Below are 16,098 nucleotides of genomic sequence, written 5' to 3' on the forward strand. Positions count from 1 at the left end.
TGTGTGCTCCACTCCAGCATTGCACTGATCTGTGGGGACCAGCAGTTCCTCAGCAGCCTCTCCTGGGCTCCTTGCAGAGCTGGTTGGTGCCAGAGGTCTTTCCTGGGGCTCTGCTGGAGCTCAGCATGGTCCTGCTCTCCATGGGGTCCCTTTCTGTTCACAGCACTGGGGATTCTCTGCTGTTCCTGGCTGGAGCAGCTCCTCTCACTGTGCCCACCTCAGTGTGAGTGCAGCTGAGCCCCTGCTCAGGGCTGCCCTGAGCCAGGCATTTAGCTCAGCAGAGCTGCCAGTCTCCCTGTAAGCTCCACAGTGGCCACTTCAGCTTTCCCAGCTGGAGAAATAAAGATCTGCTTGTCACTTGGGTCAGCTATGCACTAGTTCTTCCCTGTCAGCTCTATCACTGATTTTAGCCAGGTACTACAAGTAGGAAATACTTGACTGGGTGTGTTGAGGACTGCAGTCACCTTACAGAAAAAATGTGGCCTTTCTACTTTCTGATCCAAACACAGTGAGTGCTGGGGCCTTTGGGAATGCTGTTCAGCTCCATCCAGCTCCAGTAAAGGATGCTGCTCATGAGAACTCATTGCAGTGGAGGTCCCACTGAGGCTCTCTCCCCCTGTGCTGTCCCCAGGCTCTGCAGTGCTGTGATGAAGGTGCCTACCTGCTTGCCAACCAGCAAATGGATAAGTGCCAGTCTAAAGAAGGTGCTCAGAAGGCACTCCAGGACATAGAGAGATTTCTGGAAAGCTCTTCAGCCTACTTAAACTATGATCCCCAAACCCTACATTACGATTTTGAGTCAGTCTTAACATCCGAGTTGAAGGTAAGCAATGCCTCCAGTTCCTTGTTTCACACGTGAAAGGCAGGATGGACATGTTGTGGTGTTGTCACCTTCACAGTCCTCTGCTTGGGTCAAAGTGCAAATTGATGGTGATTTTGTGAGTCTTTTCTCTCTCTGCAGTGCCAGATCCAGTTAGTGCAGGTGAAGCTGGAAAACGTGAGGAGCATGTTTGAGAATCGACAGTCTTGCTTCAAGAAGCTGTTGGATAAACACGTCAGGCCTGTCCAGTTAGTAGCTCCTCGGCCAGAAAATCCACCCAGATCAAAGTCACCCTTATTCTCTCCTAAACATGGTAAAATACTGTGAAATTATGGTGTTTTCAGCTGAGAATTTTGCTTTGAGGCAGGAATAGTAAGGCTCAGGATGGCTTTGAGAAGCTGGCAGATTCAGAGTTATTGGGTAGTGTTAAATAAAAATCAGGTGATTTATTGTCTTTCCAATTTTTGTGTCAGTGTTCCCATACCTGTGTGAAGGATGAAGTTGGTTGCTTGTTATTTATTTCCACTTCCTACTCAGTGAAAAAAGAGCTGTAAGTAGTTGCATACCTCCAGTTCTGCTTTACTGGCATCCTGCTGGGCTGGAAACTGGTGAATTAATACTACAGGGGAAAAAAAGGGCAAGGTTTATAAATTTATTAGCTTGCCTGTTCTCTGTGGCTGTGTTGAGCTGGAACTGACAGAAAGTTAGACTGATGTTTGCAAAGGAGCTTGGAGAAATGAGGAGCTCAAATCTCATGAACAAAAATGAGTTGGATGCTTAAGTCCTTTTGATTCCTTCAGGGTGTCTCCCTTAAATCCCAATTGTGGAATAATTAATGCCCATAAAGGTACAAATTCTCATTGAACTGAGGTCACGGAATATTCTGCCCTAGTTTTGGTAATGGGATGTGGCACCATGTTAGCTTTAAATGATGACATTAAAACTTCCATCCCTGGCAGCCCTGAATGTATCAGACAGAATTAAAAGAGATTCCAAAGCAGTGTCCATGTATTTTCAACCAGGGACATGCTAAATTATGTCAGAATATTAAATTCAGGGATCTGACTACATAAAAGCAATCAAGCATTTGTGTTTTAACAGGAGGTTTTTATGATGAATAAACAAATACTGGTTATGGTGAGTTGTAGCAGGTGTCATACAGCAGCAAAAGCAGCTTCAGTTCAGAGAATGAGAAATGTAAATAGCCAAGTGGAGGGGTGGGAAGGGAACTAGATGCAGTGAGGGGAATTGAGCCACTCAAGATGCAGGCCAGGGCAGCAAACAAATCCCAGATTTCCCCTTCCCAGGCTGATGCCACCCTCTCTAAAGCACATTCCATTCTGAAGCCCTTTCCTCAACCAGTAAAAATGCTCTGAGTCTTTAAACTAGAGCATTGCCCATTTTACCTAACACAGCTTTGCCATCTTTCTAGCCAGAGGAAAGGGTTAAAGACAAATGGTTGCCTCAAAGAGTGGTGTAAATGGGTGGTCACCTCTGAGGGATGTTGGGAGATCATCATCACCCAGCTGGACTCATTTCATGCCTTTCTGGGATGCAAGTTTGTCTAGCAAAGGCAAAGCACAGGTATCCTCCATCAATCCTCTCCTGGAAGCAATGATCAAGTGTGGCAAAGACAAAAGGCTCCTCTTTGGATAGATCATGGCAAGAGAGCTTTTTAATAAGGCCTGTGTTTGATAGCAGACATCAAGCTGCTGAGGCCTGCTGGTGTGCTGTGCAGTGTCAAAGGCACCTGCTGGGCTCTGCAGCAGTGCTTTCAGAGGCTTGGTTTGATGGGGAGCATTGAAACCAAACCAGCTCAGAGCACATCGCTTTCGTCCTCCATTCCTTTCTTTATTCTGTTTCTTTGCCCCTTTCCCCCCCTTCTTTCTCTGTCTGAGGACAGAAATTCTCCCCCTTTTATGTTTGCCCTGGATTTGAAGCCTGTCTGAGAAATGTGGTTCTAAATTTTGAACCATTTGTTGGGTGGGGAGGGAGGAAAAGAGTAAATCAGAGCATCTCTGTGGCCTCCTCTGGACTCACTGCAGCCCATCCACATTCTTCTTATGAAGTGTTTGGAGGATGTCATGTAACTCATGGAAGAGATTGATGCTTTATCTTTAAGCTTCCAGTTTGCTTCTGTAGCCAACTTACAACTTGTAATTATTTACTGACAATATCAGTAAATTTGTGGAAGATGGAGAAGCAGTTTATCACAGCTGAGCATCTTGCCCTGTGCTCATAAAAGGGCTTTAGAGCAGTGTCCTAGCAAGGGATGTTCTTTTTTCTAGTTTATTTGCTTTTATTGGTTTTGCTGTTATCATAGACTTTGTTAGGTTTTGGTTGCTGTGTTCACTTAGTGGGCATTTTGTTTTTTCTAAATATTTTTACTTTATGGCCTTCATGACCGTCTGACATGTGCTGTTTGGAATTATTATTGTTTGGGATAAATACCCTTGATTTTGTCATTTTTCTATAAATATTAGCTAACTAATTATTCATTCTTAAAATGTGTCCCATTTTTCTTTGTGGCCTATTAGTTTCTGTCTGAAGCATCTCCTTCACCATAGATGTATATCATGTAATTCTGCTTTTTTTCTACCCAAGGTGTGGATTTTAATCCCAGTTTGAAATTTTCGTTTGATCTCTCTCTCCCTGGGAAGAAAACTTCAAGGAAAACTCCAAGTTCTCGCAAGGTAAAAATTATTCATGAAATCTGAATGAGTTTTATACCCTGAAAAACTGAGAGTTTTATACCCTGAAAAACTGAGACTGCTCTAAAAATTTATTGTACTTTAGATTTGGAGATGCTTTTTTTGTTTTTTTTCTCCTTTTAAAAAGATCAAGCAAACCCAAACCCTCTTATATCCATATGGTTTAGCTGGATTATTCCAACACCTGAGATCTATCTTGGGTTGATTTTCCAATATCCAGATATCTATTCCCTATGAGTTATCCCCTCAACTTATTTTTTACATAACAAAGATGTTTATTAGGAAATATCCTCACCCAGAGATATTCCCCCCTGTGCAAACTGTTCTCTGGCCTCTGCACTAATGAATTCTGTGACCAATATTTGCAGATTTTCGGTAGCAGAGTAATTTCTGGGACTCTTTGGCTACCCATTATATGTAATTCCCTTTGAAGGTTTGCTGCACAAGGATTCTTATGAGGAAGCATATTTCATCCTTCCCCTGAGAGTTTCCTTGCTGGCCCCAGGGGCTCCTGCTGCCCCTGCAGGCTCTTCCTGCAGCTGCCCAGTGCCTCCCATTTCTCTTCCAGATCGAAGTCATGCACGACTATCAGGAGAAGAGGAATTCCTTGCAGTATTTTATTTCAGACAGTGATGACAGCTTAGATATACTGAAAGGGTAAATATTCACCCTATTTACATCACCTCAAATGTTTCTTTCTGGCCAATCTTGCCCCATCCCTGTGTTCCTCCAGCCTCACCCTGAGCTTTTACCTCTTGTCCTTTTACCTCTTGGTTATTAATGAGATCACACACTGTTTTGGGCTCCTTGAACTGCACTGATCACCCGTGGGGCTTTTAATAGACATGAAAATAATGTACTTATTTTTATTTATTTTTTTAAATTTTAGCCATGTCATAAATGAGCTTATAGAAACAGAGAGAGTGTATGTGGAGGAGCTCTTCACTGTTCTGACGGTGAGTGACTTCTGCAGGCTGCTCATTGCTGTTCCCTGGTGATTTGTACAAAAGGGCAACTGCCACTGTCAAACTGAGCAAATCTGGGACAGGACAGCTTCCCACCAGACTGTCAGATCCCAAGCTAGCCATAAATGCTCAAGTTTGTCCTTAGGTTTCTTTGATGGAGGCATCTGCAGGAACAGTTGGTGTCAGGATGAGCTTTTCATCTACAATGGAGGAGAAGCCTTCTGTTTGTACACAAAAGCACTGGTAATTAGTCTTAGCAGTGCCTGCAAAATACACTAAAAGCTGTTTCTTTTTACTGTTCCCTAATTTCTTTTGCCTTCAGAAGACAAAAGAAGGAACCTTGTGTTTTATCCTTGGGAGAATTCTGTCTCAGTGCTGTGAAGTTCGTGACTGTATAAAGCACATTTCTTTAGAAAGCAGATTATGATTTCTCATACTGTTGTATTAGACACTTCTGCTTTATTCCAAAATAACTCTCACTGATGGCCAAAACAAGTTGGCTGTTAAATAGCTCCCCCATCTCACATTTCTCTCACCCAGGAGCAAGCAGGATATAGATCTGCTGGACTGCAGGTAGTTACATGTAATTTCCCTGCACTGATTGGGTTTTTTGTTAAACCACACTCTGTGATGAAGCAGTTGGCAGATACACAGATTTATTGCTGTGCACATCAAGTCTAGATAGAGAAAAATGCACAGATAGACTTCAGTTTTCTGAAAATAATATTTCCTTTAAGGAGGGAAGCCTGCTTAATGGCCTTAAATAAAAATGACTAATTTTCCAGACACTTATCATCTATTGCATCCTTAATCAACTACAAAATGCCTGCTTAGTATAAGAATATTGATTCCAGCCAGAGGGAGTGTGAGGGATTAGTTTGGGAAGCCAAAGGAGATGTGCAGAACATACTGAATACGTTTTTTCTCTCCTGTTAAAAGGGCCTGAGTTCTGTGCAGTCCTTGGTGAGCAGCATGGCCAGCTTGAGCTGTGGCTAATGGCATTCCTGGGGCCTGCTTGCCCTGGTGGTGCTGAGCTCTGGCCATGCCTCCTCCCCACACTGCAGTTAGGAAGTTTGCCACATCTGGGATGTTATTTTGGGGAGCTTTGCATTATTTCCTAGTTCCACCCAATGATTTGTATTGCAGTGTTGTCCTTCCCAGCTCCTCCCCCCTGGGGAAGGCTGGGCTTTCAAGGGAGCCACAGAGCCCAGAATTCCTGATTCACTGAGGAGAGCAAGGCCCCCAGCTCAGCATGCCTTGTCCCAGAGCAAACAGCTGTTGATTTTGGTGTCTGCTCTCAGGCTGTCTCTGATTTGTAGCTCAGCAGCTCCTGCCCTGGTTCTGGGGAGGTTGTGTGTAATTGCACCCTCTGCCCACACACACTGTGTCCATGTCCTCTCCTGGGTGCCATGGCCATGGAGAAGGTGTTCTCCCCAGAGAAATACTCCTGTGGGTTCTCTCCTGCAGCCAGGCTGAGACTTGCCTTTGGAGAATTGGGAGCATCTCTGCAGTGCTGCCAGCCCCTTGGGAGCTGTCCCAAGAGATTCCCTCCTGGACCACAACCCTGTGCACCCAGGGACTGGAAAACAGGGATTTAGAGACCAAAAAAAAAAAAGGAAATAACAGACATATTGCACTTTGAAACAAAGAAATCACCTTGAAGGTCTGTTCACATCCCTTTTCATCTCCCTTTGAGGAGGTGGCAGCTGAGTGATGAGCCCTCTTTGCCTCTGGCAGGGCTACAGAGCTGAGATGGACAATCCTGCCATGCTCATCCTCCTGCCCCCCGTGCTGAGGAACAGGAAGGACATCCTCTTCGGGAACATGCCCGAGATCTACGACTTCCACAACAAGTATGGTGTTGCTCTGTTCCCCTTTCATCAGCCTGATCCCTTCTGATGATGAAATACCCAAACCTTACCTTGCTCACTGCTGTGTTTTTCTCCCTTCTCCCATCTCTTGCAGAATTTTCCTGCACAGCTTGGAGAACTGCCTGGGAGCACCCGAGAGAGTGGGATGTTGTTTTCTAGACAGGGTGGGTGACTCACTTTCACGGATAAAGCAGACTGGAAGGGCAATGTTTCTCCTGATTTGTCACACTGCACCATCTCAGTGATGCCAGTGGAGTAAGAGGCTCCTGATCCTCAGCAGCAGCAGCCAGGCTGGGTGTGGAGGAGTTTGGCCAGCAGCAGATGGGGCAGAGCAGCTCTTGTGACAGTGCTGGGCTCTGCTGTGATCCCCAGCAGTGCTGCTTTTACCCAAACTCTGTTCTTTTCAGATAAAAGCAAACTTTTGGGTGTTTGCCCTGTGGCTGCCCAGCAGGGTTGGGTCCATGAGGGTGATTTGCCTTTTGCTTCCCTTGCAGAGGGAGGATTTCCAGATGTATGAGAAGTACTGCCAGAACAAGCCCCGCTCAGAGTCCCTGTGGAGGCAGTGCTCTGAGAGCTCCTTCTTCCAGGTGAGCTGCTGCTTCTGCTCCTTGTCTAAACACCCACCAACTTCCACCAGTTCTGCTGGGTTTTGTTTAGTGTTGCATGAAAAATTCCCACAAATACTCACAGAAAGAGATGTTGGGGTTTCTTGTCCACCAGGAGTATAAGGCAGATCCACTCACTCTGTTATTTTACATGTTGTTATAATATTTCTGTAGTTATAGGCAGTTATATTCAACATTTTGACATGAAATCTTCAAAGTCATCAAACCTCATGGTCATACTGTTGGGATAACCACTTGTAGTTGGTGCCAAACTTACTTATTCTGAATTCTGTGTTCCAGGAATGCCAAAGAAAATTAGAACACAAACTCGGGCTGGATTCCTATTTGCTCAAGCCAGTGCAGCGCCTGACAAAATACCAGTTACTTCTGAAGGTATTTCATGTTCTGCTTTGAAAGGGCATCAGCAGAGAGATCAGATTTCTTTTCCAGTTTGTTTTATTTTTCATTGAAAGGTTACATGTAAATCAGCACCAAGCTTTGGATGACATATTGCATATCTTGGCCCTCTGAAGTGACTTTCAGTGAAGATGAATGTTCACATACCTGCAAAAGGAACAAGTGCTTTTAATGAGCCACTTTTTAAGGAGATAACGACTTTGAATCTGTTCAGAGATGCAAAATTACAGAAACATTTGTAAGAAAGCTGAGCCAGAGAGGATAATGAGAATCTGATGAATGAAATATATTATATTGTTGCATCTCTTCTTCTCCTCAGGTGTTTATAGTGCCTGTAATCTTCAATGTATTTATTCTGGTGTCCCCATCTGAGGCAGGGCAGTGCTGTAGGAATAGCACTTGGCAGTAGATTCTGAGCCTCACCTTCTAGGCTCTTGAATGAGTGTGCTTGCAGCTGTAAGTGGGCACAGGAGATTGGAGATGAAACTAATTTTATCTCAGTGGTAAAATTCTGTCTTCCATTTATTGAGTTGAAGGCTCTGGATTTTATGAATTCTGTTCCTTGTGTCTGCCAGTCTGCAGACAATCATCTGCTGCAAGCTCATTTGAGGGCATATTGGCAACTGATGAAAAACCTGAGCCTTATTTCCAGTTTCTTCCCAAGCAGGAAAACAACACAAAGAGCTCAGATAAATGTGATGCTGCTCTCTCACACCATCCTTAAGGAAACACATTAAAAATAAGCCATCCTTCATTGACCTGTTCCACACCTCACGCTGACTGTGCTTTAGAGGGACTCTTTTTTCCAGTAACATGATAAAGAATCTCAGCATAGGTCACTTCTGGGCATTGGAAACTTGGGGCAAGGTGGAAAAATCTGCTTTGTTCAAGTGCAAACACGTGCTCTGCTATTTCTATTTTCAGGAGCTGCTAAAGTACAGCACGAGCTGTGATGGGGTTCAGGAACTTCAAGAAGCTCTGGTTGCAATGTTGGATTTGCTGAAGTCAGTCAACGACTCGATGCATCAGATTTCAATAACAGGATATGATGTGAGTAGATCTGAGCTGTGAGAGTCCTTGGGAATGGATAGAGTCCAGAATGTGTGAGCTGAGAGCTGTCCTAGACCAAAGTGAATGGGATCAGGGAGCCCTGGCAGGTGACAGTTTTCCCTCTGATTTCGGGGTGGGACAGAGCAGAGCTGCACAGTTCCCACATTTGCCACCTTGTGGTTTTCTGCAGTATTTTTCCAGTGTGCACCTTTGTTCTCACAGCTGACCTCACAATCCACCTGCGGTGTCTTTGCAGCATTTCGCACTCAGCACTTAACAAACTGCTCTGAGGCTGATTTTGAACCTTTCCCACTGAAGTGTTGTCTTTCCTAGCTTCAGGGAAGGGTGAAGCTTTCCAAGCTGCTGGTCCCAGTCGTGGCCTCCTTGAGGATTCCATCCTCTGACCCCTCAGTTCAGGCTCAGATCTCATGCCCTGTCCCACTGAAGTAGCCAGAGCCCTTGACATGCTCTTCCATCAGAGATGGATGGTTTTCCTTTCTTTTTTCCTTTCCTTTCTCCAGTTTCTGCCTTTCTAGACTAGCTGCAGCCCTTTGTGAGACCTGTGCTTGCCCTGGCACCAGGTCATGGCACCAAAGCTGCTCTGATCCTCCAGGAAGGGCAGTTTTTGGAGGGATGTGCCTTGGAACAGAGCTGGCCCTGTGTCCCACCGTTGTTTGGAGAGTCCTCTTACATTTCAATTGATGTATTTTCCTTTCTTTCTGGTTTGTCATGCTCTCCCCAGGGTGACCTGAGCGAGCTGGGGAAAGTGTTGATGCAGGGATCTTTCAGTGTGTGGACAGGACACCGAAAAGGCCCCACAAAAATGAAGGATCTTGCCAGGTTCAAGCCCATGCAGAGGCACCTGTTCCTGTATGAGAAAGCCTTGGTCTTCTGCAAGAAGCGAGAGGAGCATGGAGATGGATATGACAAAACCTCATCTTACAGCTTTAAGCACTTTCTGAAAGTAAGGAGTTTGTATTTTTATTTATGAAAGTGATGTTGTTTTACTTTTATACAGCCATGTATGTAGTAGAGCAGCAATTCTTCAGAGCCAGAGGGTATTTTCTTCTCTGGCAGAGTGGCAGCCCTGCAGGAGGATGCAGGGATGACTCTTCTTCCTCCCCACTGCCTTTCTCCTTTGGCAGGCTCTAAATGCAGCAAAAAGGACAATTATCAGATGACAAGAGTAGCCTGTGGCAAAATATGAGGGATGTAAACAACTGTCCCAGCCCTGTAAATGCTAACTATTATCAATAAAATTCCCAAACTGCTGCTCTAAACGAGACCTTCTGGCACACTGCGTGTGTTGAGCAGTTCTAAGATCAACATTCTTTTTTTTCTCAGTACTCTGCCTTGTTTTTCTTGAGAAATAAAAACCCAATAAGGGTATATATTAGAATGGGAGATACAGAGAGTTTGGAGGCAGAGCAGATCCCTGCTGCAGGTCCCTGGTCTCAGTGGGGTCTGGGGAGGGAGATGCCAGAAGCAGTCAGAAAACAAGGTGAAAGTAGATAAGTCTGTTCAGCTCTGGTGCATGTTACAAATGATGGAATAAAAGCAAATCTCAGGCCATATGTTCAGGTACCTAATGTTTTCCCCAAACAGCATCATTTTCTTTCTGGAGAGCTTGTTTTCCCTGCAGTACTTGTTCTACCATACGTGTTTGTGGAAGAGCTGAAGAGGTGGTAGGGGGAAATCCAGCTCAGAGGAGCAAACCCTGTGCTCAGGAGTCCAGGCAATGTCCACAGCTTTTCTTTGCCTCGAGAGAGGTCACTTTGTGTTTGTGTTGACACAGGGAGAGGTTGGAGTCAGAGAATCCATGGATGTGCCAGGATTACATCTGCACACATATGGTTTGAGAATTGCTGTACTGAGGGTAAAATCCTGTTTCTGGAGCTTGACATTTATTTGATTTGTGATCACAGAATCACTGATGTAGGAAAAGACCTCCAAGATCACTGAGTCCAACTGTTAACCCAGCACTGCCAAATCCACCACTAAACCATGTCCCCAAGCATCAGGAAATTGGTTTTCTTTGCAGCAATGTTTTTTGGGGATTCAGGATTGAAATGAGCCGTTGGGTAGAAGCTGTGTGACAGAACATCCATAAAACAAACCAAAGAAACCCTCAGGATAATGTTCTGCATGCTGCATAGAAGATGGAGGGGTAAATACCTCTTCAGCTGAGACTGAGGAGCTCAGAGCATGCAGGTTACTGCAATGCCAGCTAGATCTGCCTGGGGCCAGGTGGAAGGTGATGCAGATAAACATCATCCCAGAGCTTTGCTCTAACTCACCTCAGTCTGCACTGCAGTGATCCAACAGCTGACAGTAAATCCTGGGCAGGGGGAGGAAATGGAATTTTAAAATCCACTAACCTGACTGAGCAGACCTTAAATCTGTCTCTTCATGGCACTTTTTCTTTGCACCACCATAGTAGATCATCTGAAATTCCTAATATCTTGATGCCTGGGCAGTTTTGTTGGAGCCTCTATAAATTGCCAAGGTAAACAAGATGCTCAGAACTGGGAATTGCAGCCTCTGGATGAGGTGCTCTCCAGGCTGTCCTTCCAGCAGCTTTCATCAATTTAAAGTTTTTTATAAAACCAGAATGGAGCCTCAGGTGGCAGCAGGGGATTCAGGATATGAGGAGTAGCCAGGCATTGTCACAGCTGCCCAGAGCACTGAGAATGAGCACCAACACTTGAAAATGCTAGAGCAGAGCATTTGTCCACGGGATCTATTCTGTAAATCATTGTAATCTTTCAGACCAAAAGCTCTGGGGATGCACATTTGATCAAGGAGGAGCAGCAATGTTGAACAGATGTTATTGCTAAGGTTTTGTTTGTGTTTACAGTGGATTTGTCTAATCCAGCCTGCGTGAATAATTTATGATAGATGATACCTTTACTATTACATCTGTTCCAAACCATGCAAGTGGGATACTTGAGCTATTTTTGACCATCCTGTAATCAGTGATAAATTGCCAGCAAGCTCTGCTTTAAGTGAGAGGATGATTTATGTGATATTAGGTATTACAGCACTTTTCAGCTTCGTGGGCTGCTCAGGAGGAGGTCAGAGGTCTCCTGTTGCTGGAGAGTTTCTTGTCTCTGCTCATGGTTTAAGCTGCTCGCTCAGGTGGCTCACATTGTGCAGATCCTAAATTATTTGGGCCTTTGGCATTTTGATCCAAACTAGCAAAAATGGTTTGTGTAACAGGTAGAGCACCATTCAAGCCTGCATGTGTCCTGAAAGCCAGGCTAGGGGCAGCTCAGGCTGTGTCCCCAAAAATGACCCCTTCTGTTGGAAACCTTCAGGTGGTGTCACAGCCACAGGGTGGTAGCTTTCTTTCAGGGGCCAAAAGAAATTGAACTCAAACTCCTAAAGGTGCTAAAAGCTTCACAAAGGGGTTTTAAAGATCTCTGAAAGAAAAAAGAAACAAAGAATTTAGTAAGTAAAGAACAATATGGCAGAAATAATGTATGTTGATAAATAATGTGTTGTGTTTATAAATCTTCATATGGCAAATCTGAGAAATTCTGTGCTGAAAGAGGCAACTGAGATAATGCTTCAAGTTCCCAAAGGTCCATTGATTGGTTTTGGAAATCTTATCCAAAATGCAGTAAGCTGACAGAAAGTCAGGAGGGGTGAGACAGGTAAAGACTTCCAATTGCCACTTCAAGGAAAATTGATGGAACATGTTAAATTCAGTGAAAACAGGTATGACATGCTGTCAAAAGTCTGCATTCCTAGGGAAGAGGGAGCTCTGTGTTCTGTTTAATTGTTTTGTTCATTTGGATTTGCAGATGAGTGCAGTTGGAATAACTGAGAATGTGAAAGGAGATCATCGGAAGTTTGAAATCTGGTACAGTGGGCGAGAAGAGGTCTATGTGGTGCAGGTTTGTAGCTTCAAAAATCTGGGTATTTGCACATCCTCAGGGCACTGAGAAGGAAATGTGTCTCATTGATCTTTATGGTTGCAGTGATAGCTCTACAATTTCCACTGTGCCTTGCCTGGCTGTAATGGGAATCATCAATTTTGAAAGATCAAGACTGTTTAAAATTTAGTGGTGGCTTTGGGAAAAAAGGGGATTTCAGTAATTACAGTGTAGAAAAGTAAGATTTTATTCCTACATTATGATGGATGACTCTTAATTCAAAATTCAGACAATTTTCTCTTCTTCCAGGCCCAAACAGTAGATCTGAAGATGGCGTGGTTGAATGAAATAAGAAAAATTTTGTTCAAGCAGCAAGAGCTTATAAAAGGTACATTTGACCATTTTCTCTGTGGCACTCACTCTGCAGCAGAAGCTTTCCTATTGTCACATTGCTAATCTTCAAGTCCACTAATTCTCACTGGAGAATTGATTTTTAGAAGCCTGATAGCAAAATGCTGGAGTGAAGCCTTACATTACAGGGAAATAAAACAACTTGGAGCAGTCAAAGCTGGGTGCTCATGTGAAAATGAATTACAGAAGCACTTTTTTTGGTTCTCATTACCTTGGGGATTATTTCACATTTGTTATCATAGGTTTAATTCAACAAGATGCATAACAGATGCCTAATTTTAAGCATATTATGGTCTTCAGTAGCATGCTCAGTATTGGATTTGTGCTACCATGCCAAGTTAATCATCATTAAGTCTGTGCTTTGCAGGAGTCCACAGGGCTGTTTTTCTCTGAACAGAAATCAATAGTGTTGTACAAAAGCTCTAATTTTTAAAGCAATGCTTCAAGTGTGACAGTTGCTAATAAAGAAGTGGATTTTAAGCTGGTGTTTGATGTCCCAGCAGTGGAGAAGCAGCAGCCTGGCTCAGGCACGGAGCAGCTCCCATTGTCCTCGCAGCTCGGTGACAGGTGAGTGCCAGGAGCTGCCTGGGTCACCCCTGCCATCAGTGGGTCACCCCTGCCATCAGTGGGTCACCCCTGCCACCAGTGGGGCACTGCCATCAGTGGGTCACCCCTGCCATCCGGGGGGCCACCCTGCCATGCCATCAGTGGCCCCCCTGCCATCCATGGGCACCCAGGGCCTGCTGGCTCATCCTGCCTGCCTCTGTGCTGCCCTGGCTCTGTCTCTGAGGGGACACGAGGGATGGGCTGCTGCTCAGCCCTTGGTGGCACTGGCCTGGGGACACAAGGCCCCCTTGAGCCTGAGCTGCAGCTCCAAGGCAGTGCTCTAATTCAGGGCTGGAGATGCTGCAGCAGCTTTATTTCCCCTCCCAAAAAGATTGAGAACCAAGCACCAAGTCCCTATCTTTATAGAAACCTACAAAAAGAGGTACCAATGTTATTTCTGGCCCTGTTTTAGAAAGCCTTGTGCAGTTTGCATGCTTTCATGAAGTGAAACCAAGGCTGATTTGTGTGTTTTCAACCCCCCAGGAAGCAGCAGAGAGCCTCCATCAGCTCGGAGGAGAACGACTCGGAGCGCACCAGCCCGGTGCTGCTGGACAGTGGGCAGCTGTCCCCCCAGAGCAAACCCCACAGAAGTAGGGATAGGGATATGGATATGCACCCTGCCCCTCCCCTGGGGACATTTTTGGGTGCTGGGGAAGCCCAGCCTGAGCTGCACGCTGTCTTGCAGGCTGGCCAGGAATGTCCCAGTCGCTGGAGATCTGCGAGGGGCTGGAGGAGTGGTCAGGGCAGCAGTACCTCTCCAACTGCTCAGACACCGAGGAGGAGGATGGCAACCAGCTGGTAAGTGGAGCTGCAGGAGCCTCAGAGCTTGAGGGGCTGCTGGTTTCAGTCATCTTGCCTTGCTTTCCTTCACTGTATCTTGTCCATGTCTCTCAGAATTTCCATATCTCAGTCTGGGCAATGAGAAGATGTCTCAGGCACAGTTTCTTGAAATAATTTTAATTAAGGTAGCTGATAGGGCTCTGTCACATCCCCTGCAGCAGTCAGAAATAACAGCTGTGTGATGTGAAATGCAGCTAAATAAGATAAGGTTTTGTTTCTACCACAGTCTCCAGGAAAATACAAAGCCCTTGCAGACTGCAAGAGGAGAGGATCAGAGGACCTGCTGGTGAAAAATGGGGATGAAATTCAGCTCTTGCATGAAGATGGTGAGGGACAGTGGTAGGTATTTTTGGATTACCTTATCTCTAAGAGGCTGCAAGGCACTCTCTTGAAATGTCACTTGCCTGGTCATACACTCATTGCAGCTCCTGCCTGAGCTTTAGACTCTTCCAGAAAGCTGGAGAATTCATTCCCTTGCCAAGGCTGGATGCCATCTGCTCTTGGCCTGGGAAAACAAGGCAGGGCTTCTCTTGCCATGGGTTTTACCAACACCTTCCCAGCCCCTCTTGCCATGCTCTTCCCACTTCAGATGGTGCTTCCCTCTGCCCATCCCAGCTCAGCTCCAGCCTTTGTTCCTCTGGGCTTATTAATAGCCATACTGAGTAACTGTAAGACATTTTCCTCCCTCAGACAGCTGCAGGGATGTTAGCTGGGGCTGGCTGTTGTGTGTAAAGCTCCCAAGATAGCACCTCAGGGCTGGGAGCATCACCTGGGAAAGCACCCTGGGCCTGATGAGCCATTATTCTCCTTGTCTGGAAGGGCAGTTCTCCCTCCTGAGATTCACAGCCATTAGGCTCAGGTTTCTGGCTGTCTTTCCTCTCCAGGATGATTCTGAGCAGCTCTCCTCAGCCAGCCTGGGGTCTCAGTGTGCTGATGCCTGTTTGGGTGTGGGAAGGTGCTGTTTGCAGGAACCTGGATCAGATGTGTGCAGGCACAGGCCTGTAAGTGCACAGATTCCATGGAGGATTCCTGGCTGACAGCTACAGCCCTCGCACTTCAAGGGAAATTAGAATAGGATAAAATAGAATATTTCAGTTGGAAAGGATATACAAGGATCATCTAGTCCCACTGCATTTTGAATAATTCAGTTTGTTGTTAGCAAAACCAAGATGCAAAGCATCTCAGGTTTGCTGAAAGTTCACCTCTCCTGGGGGCTTCAGCCAGTGCCAGTCAAAGATTTCTCACACCAAGCTTTTTCCTTTGCAGAAATTTCACTGCCTGAGACAGAAGGTTGTCACTTATGACCATGAGTATTTCCAGCTGTCTAAATCTTGCTTGATTTTAATTACCCTGACTGAAATTATCCTGCCAGTCTAAATAGTAGAGGAGTCAGGAAAATAATTGCTCTTGGCTCCAGCAGTAGCCAGTTCTCCTCAATGGGCATCTCTGGAGGTCTTGGGCAGGATGACCTGAGAAGGAATCCCATTCTTCTCCTTTGTCTAGAGAGGTGCACAAGGCAGCTGTGCTGCCAACACAGGCTTTTTCACTAGGTTCCTAGATTTAGGTGGGAAGAACACTTTAAATGCATGCCCAGGTCCTGTGAAAATGCTTCCCTGGTTTGAGCAAGCTGCTGCTTGCACCCCAGTTGTGTAGAGTTGTGCCTCACCAAACTGCTCCTGGGCTGGTTGGCTTCTGCTACTAATGCTGTTGTCATCCCAAGGTTGGTGAAAAACCTAAACAGAAGAAAAGAAGGCTGGATTCCTGTGCACAGCCTGCAGATAGTAGTCGGGGACTGCAGATTTCGGAATGCCAAAGTTGCAGGTATTTGATAGCTTGCCTAGCAGAAATAGTTCATATCTCAAATCAGGTCTTTTAAGCCATTTGCATTTACACTTGATGTACTAAATCTGGCTGCATATGCCTC

The 16,098-nt window shown here is 45.4% G+C and overlaps 1 protein-coding gene across 8 annotated transcripts in view; it reads left to right on the top strand.

The window, feature by feature from the left end:
- Positions 1-16,098, top strand: part of MCF2 (MCF.2 cell line derived transforming sequence) — a 50,719-nt gene that overhangs the window by 29,067 nt on the left and 5,554 nt on the right. For 5 of the 8 annotated variants that reach the window (XM_085060755.1, XM_085060753.1, XM_085060756.1 and 2 more), the window contains 18 exons: positions 632-823; positions 962-1,133; positions 3,425-3,513; positions 4,100-4,188; positions 4,421-4,487; positions 6,234-6,349; positions 6,462-6,531; positions 6,862-6,954; positions 7,273-7,365; positions 8,314-8,439; positions 9,182-9,403; positions 12,246-12,338; positions 12,627-12,705; positions 13,229-13,295; positions 13,818-13,924; positions 14,020-14,132; positions 14,401-14,513; positions 15,895-15,995. In XM_085060755.1, the coding sequence (XP_084916881.1) occupies positions 632-823; positions 962-1,133; positions 3,425-3,513; positions 4,100-4,188; positions 4,421-4,487; positions 6,234-6,349; positions 6,462-6,531; positions 6,862-6,954; positions 7,273-7,365; positions 8,314-8,439; positions 9,182-9,403; positions 12,246-12,338; positions 12,627-12,705; positions 13,229-13,295; positions 13,818-13,924; positions 14,020-14,132; positions 14,401-14,513; positions 15,895-15,995 (2,002 nt within the window). The remainder of the gene's footprint in view (positions 1-631; positions 824-961; positions 1,134-3,424; positions 3,514-4,099; positions 4,189-4,420; positions 4,488-6,233; positions 6,350-6,461; positions 6,532-6,861; positions 6,955-7,272; positions 7,366-8,313; positions 8,440-9,181; positions 9,404-12,245; positions 12,339-12,626; positions 12,706-13,228; positions 13,296-13,817; positions 13,925-14,019; positions 14,133-14,400; positions 14,514-15,894; positions 15,996-16,098) is intronic. The other 3 variants (XM_085060754.1, XM_085060758.1, XM_085060759.1) reach the window with 2 other exon arrangements.

This window comes from Lichenostomus cassidix, chromosome 4A (genome assembly GCF_008360975.1).
Source record: "Lichenostomus cassidix isolate B80296 chromosome 4A, HeHo_3.0, whole genome shotgun sequence".
Taxonomy (NCBI): domain Eukaryota; kingdom Metazoa; phylum Chordata; class Aves; order Passeriformes; family Meliphagidae; genus Lichenostomus; species Lichenostomus cassidix.